This window comes from Otolemur garnettii, unplaced genomic scaffold (assembly GCF_000181295.1).
Source record: "Otolemur garnettii isolate 467f Iridium unplaced genomic scaffold, OtoGar3 scaffold00091, whole genome shotgun sequence".
NCBI classification, from domain to species: Eukaryota; Metazoa; Chordata; class Mammalia; order Primates; family Galagidae; genus Otolemur; species Otolemur garnettii.
Genome location: NW_003852486.1, coordinates 6,466,629 through 6,470,817, shown reverse-complemented (window position 1 = coordinate 6,470,817; position 4,189 = coordinate 6,466,629). Strand labels below are relative to the sequence as shown.

Below are 4,189 nucleotides of genomic sequence, written 5' to 3'. Positions count from 1 at the left end.
CAGCCATCATTGTTGTTTGGCGGGTCCGGGCTGGGGATTCGAACCTGCCACCTTAGGTGTACGTGGCTGGCGCCTTAGCCCGTTGAGCTATAGGCGCCGAGCCTATAATCCATTTTAAAAAAGGAAAAGCCTCTCTTCTGACTTGGGACCTGGAAAAGCCATCACCTAGCGCTCCCCGCCCTGGAGTTCAACTTTTACTCCAGAAGGTTGGTAGAGAGTACCCTCAACCACGATCTCTGTGTCTAATGGGAACCACACTACCCAGAATGCTCTGCGTTGAACGGCAGTGGGTCTCAGCCAATGAGGCCTCAGAAAATAGCCTTTTCCAAGGATGGTACAACGAGGGGGCGGGACCTCTTGCGGCTTCGGCATGGCGGCCATTTTGGTTTTTTGAGGCGTGTTCTCACGGGAGATCCTGAGGTGTGCTGTGAAGTGAAGCAGTTGAGAACTCGCGATAGGAGTCGTTGTCTCACCTGCACAGAAGGGTCTGAGGCTCGGCAACGCCTCCCCGAGTGACTGGCATCAGGCCTGGGATAGGGACCGCCGCTCCCGGCCCCGCTTCTCCGACAGGGCCCGATGGCTGTGGCCACTCCGAGGGACGCGGCTCAGGTAAGTGCTGCATCCTTCGGTCCTCGCCTGTCCTCACCCAGCGGAATCCTAGAGCCCTGTGTGAGGGTCGTCGCTCACGTCTTGTAGCCCAGGCCTGGGTGTCCGGGACAGTGAGGCGCTCGTCAGTGGGTTCCGTATTTCTGACATCCAGTGTGGAGGAGGTTGGCAGAGTGAGACAGGCTGAGCGACCCGCGCGTGCAGAGGCTTGGAGGTGCGACTAAGCTGGGGAGACTTGGAGAACCTGTGATCTGTTTTCTGCAGGGAACAAACGAATACGAGGCCGAGTTACTCCTTGAATAACAGGCGCAGTGTTGTGTCTTCATTGTGAAGACGAAAAGCCATGGAGAGTTTTGAACAAAGGGACACCGTCCATGCTAGGGTTTTAAAACTTTCTTTCCCAAAGACTTTGCAAAGGAAGAGCAGAGAGGGAAGGGTGATGAGGACCTTGAGGCACTGGAAGGTTGCTTTTTTTTTTTTTTTGAGCCAGAGTCTCACTTTGTCGTCCTCAGTAGAGTGCTTTGACATCACAGCTCACAGCAAACTCCAACTCCTGGGCTTAGGTGATTCTCTTGCCTCTCCTAAGTAGCCAGGACCACAGCCACCTACCACAGCGACCTGCTACAACGCCGGACTATTTTTTTTGTTGCAATTTGGCCGGGGCTTGGTTTGAACCCACCACTCTTGGTATATGGGGCCAGCGCCCTACACACTGTGCCACAGGCGCTGCCCGAAGGTTGCATCTTTTTCCGAGTCCTACAGTTTATAAAGGGCAGTAAACACTGAGGCAGGGAAGTAAGACAGCCATTCTTAGTTCACCTGTTTGAGAGCCAAGTAATTGTACACAGAGGCCTCAGACTATAGTCTTACACTGGACACATTCCTCTGAGGTTTGCCTCTTTCCACAGCTACCATGGCTGTAGAAGGGCTTATGGAACCCACATACGGAAGTGGAGGATGTTCTAGTCCCTCAGTGGCCCCATCCCCCATCCAGTTCTCTGGATTATTAGTTCTTAGTACTCTTTAAAAAGTCTATTCCCCCAATCTTTAGGTCTAGCGCTTTGGAGAAACTCTCAAGCCCAGGGTCCTAACTCCATGTCAGGGTTTTATGGAAGTGTTCCTATTACCAGCAGTGAGCATAAACAGATATGGAAGGTTTTCCCTGGTACTGGTACCAGGATGTGCAAATGTTTAGAGGTAAAACTGAGTTGGGAATGTTTAGGAAACCATGGGCCTTTTTTCTTTTAGGGGAGAACAAAGCAGAGGGAAGGAGTCAGGGCTGCCAGAAAAGTTGGGTCCTGGAGGTAATGGGAAGTTTGGGTCAGAATAGGGAGGTAATTTTATCAAGGCCTTAATAGTATCTATCTGCATCATGGAGAACAACTGTGGAGTGGGGGGTGGAGAAAGGAATTTTAGGATGGAAGCTATTGCTATAGTCCTGGTAAGGGTCAGTGGGCCAGACTCATGGCTTAGGACTGTGGTCCCCAACCTTTTTGGCACCAGGGACTGGTTTCGTGGAAGGCAGTTTTTCCATGGTGCGGGGGAAGGTATGCATTAGATTCTTATAAGAAGAGTGTAACCTAGATTCCTTACACCGTTTATGGTACAGTTTGCATTTCTGTGAGAATCTAATGCCACTGTTGATGAGACAGGATGTGAAGCTAAGGTGGTGATGTGAGTGATGGTGGTGGCCTAGGGTTTGGAGACTTAGGAGAGTGTGGTTGCATTCTTGTCTGGATTCAGGTTTTTATAAGGGCAACTAAATTTTCTAATGTGGATGGTGAAGGAGTAGAAAGGAGTCAGAGATGACCCTATAGCTTTTGTTTTAGCAGTTGTAAGACTATATGCTTCAACAACTGAGATAGAAAAGTTGATACAAGGAGTAATTCATTGGGGACATCAGAAGCTTTGATTTGATCGTGTTAAAAGTTTGTTTGAGTCAGGTGCAGTGGGCTCACATCTGTAATCCCAGCACTTTGGGAGGCCAAAGCAGGAGGCTTGATGCCATGAATTACATAGTAAAACCCCTTCTCTACCAAAAATAAATCAATAAATCAACCTATTTGGGAGGCTGACGCAGGGGGATTGCTTGGGCCCAGGAGTTCAAGGTTGTAGTGAGCCATGATTGCCACTGCACTCCAACTTTGGTAAAAGCAAGACGCTTTCTCTAAACATTAGTAGATATCTATTCAGAGATGTTAGATGTTAACTGAGCAACAGAACAGATAGGTCTGGAAATCTGGGGCGTGGTTCAGGATGAAGACTTTTTTTTTTGAGACAGAGTTTCTTTCACGTTGGGTAGAGTGCATGAGTGCATTGGTGTCATAGCTCACAGCAACCTCAAACTCTTGGGCTCAAGTGATCCTCTTGCCTCAGCCTACTGAGTAGCTGGGACTGCAAAATGCCACCAGGCACCTTCCACAACACCCAGCTATATTTTTAGAGCGAGAGTGTCACTCTTGCTCATGCTGGTCTTGAACTCTTGAACTCAAGTGTCCACTCTCCTCAGCCTCTCAGAATCCTAGGATTACAGCCGTAAACCACCACACCTGGCCTCAGGATAGAGATATTTTAAATATAGTAGTTGTGTGGATCAAGGTGAGTAAGCTATGAATCACATTTAGCAGGGTTAATCTTTAGGTTATGGTGGTACAGCTATTAGGGGGCCAGGAAGTAGACAGTAATTCCTGAGCTGAGGATTAGATCTCTTGGTTGGTTACCTGGGTGATGGTATTGGGTTTTACAAACACAACTAAGGGAGGTTAGAGGCCATGGATTATTGGACAGGATGGTTTGACAAGTGGAATAAGCTCTCAGGGGAGAAGGAGATGTGAGATGGATGCAGAGGCCTTGGTTGAGGCAGAAGAGTGCTCAGGCAAGACCTGGTACTTATTCACCATTCTATAGAATCACTATGATTTTGTGATGACTTTGATGATACTTGAGTGTTTCATTCAGCCTGAAGGATGCCAAAGGCAAAGAGAGTCACTAGGCCTAGGGTGGCTGACCAGTGGAGCTAGGCTTTCAGTGGAGTTAGGTGGACAGAGGAAGATTGTGACTGCTGATGGGTCAGCAAATGTAGCACAGAAGTAGAATAGAGCCATGGGTTTCTAAGGTGCACATATAATTTTGTGTGTCTTAAGTCTGAGCCAAAGAATGAATCCAGGTAGGGAGCATTCATAGGATTTGAGACTGTGGCCACTAAGGGAGTCATGGGAGGTCTAGGATAGTATTAGATTCTCTTTGAATTTGTCAGGCACATTCTAGATGCTAATGCTAAGTTATGGTGTAAGATCTGAAATTAAGACCCAATATTCTGTATTGTCTCAACATCTAGTGAGATCAGGATGACATCAAATGGTCTGAGTGCAAGTTTCCCCTATCACTCTTCTCCCAAAGAACCCTTTTTAATCAAAGGGACCAGGCGTAATTTCTGGTTACCACTTTGTATCAGATTTTAGCTTCCTGCCAGCCCATAGAGTTATCTGGAAAAATCAATTGGGGGATCTAGGGGGAACCTGACCCTTTTTATCTTACAAAGCTTACCTTTCACAGCCTTGGCTGTTCACTTTTTTCTTTTTCT

General features: G+C 47.7%; 1 protein-coding gene across 1 annotated transcript in view; it reads left to right on the top strand.

Annotated features, from left to right (window-relative positions):
* Nucleotides 1-473: 473 nt before the first annotated feature.
* LOC105887525 (zinc finger protein 154) overlaps nucleotides 474-4,189 on the top strand; it is a 9,178-nt gene continuing 5,462 nt past the window's right edge. The window contains exon 1 of the mRNA XM_023516436.1: nucleotides 474-609. Within this exon, the coding sequence (XP_023372204.1) occupies nucleotides 577-609 (33 nt within the window). The 5' untranslated portion in view covers nucleotides 474-576. The remainder of the gene's footprint in view (nucleotides 610-4,189) is intronic.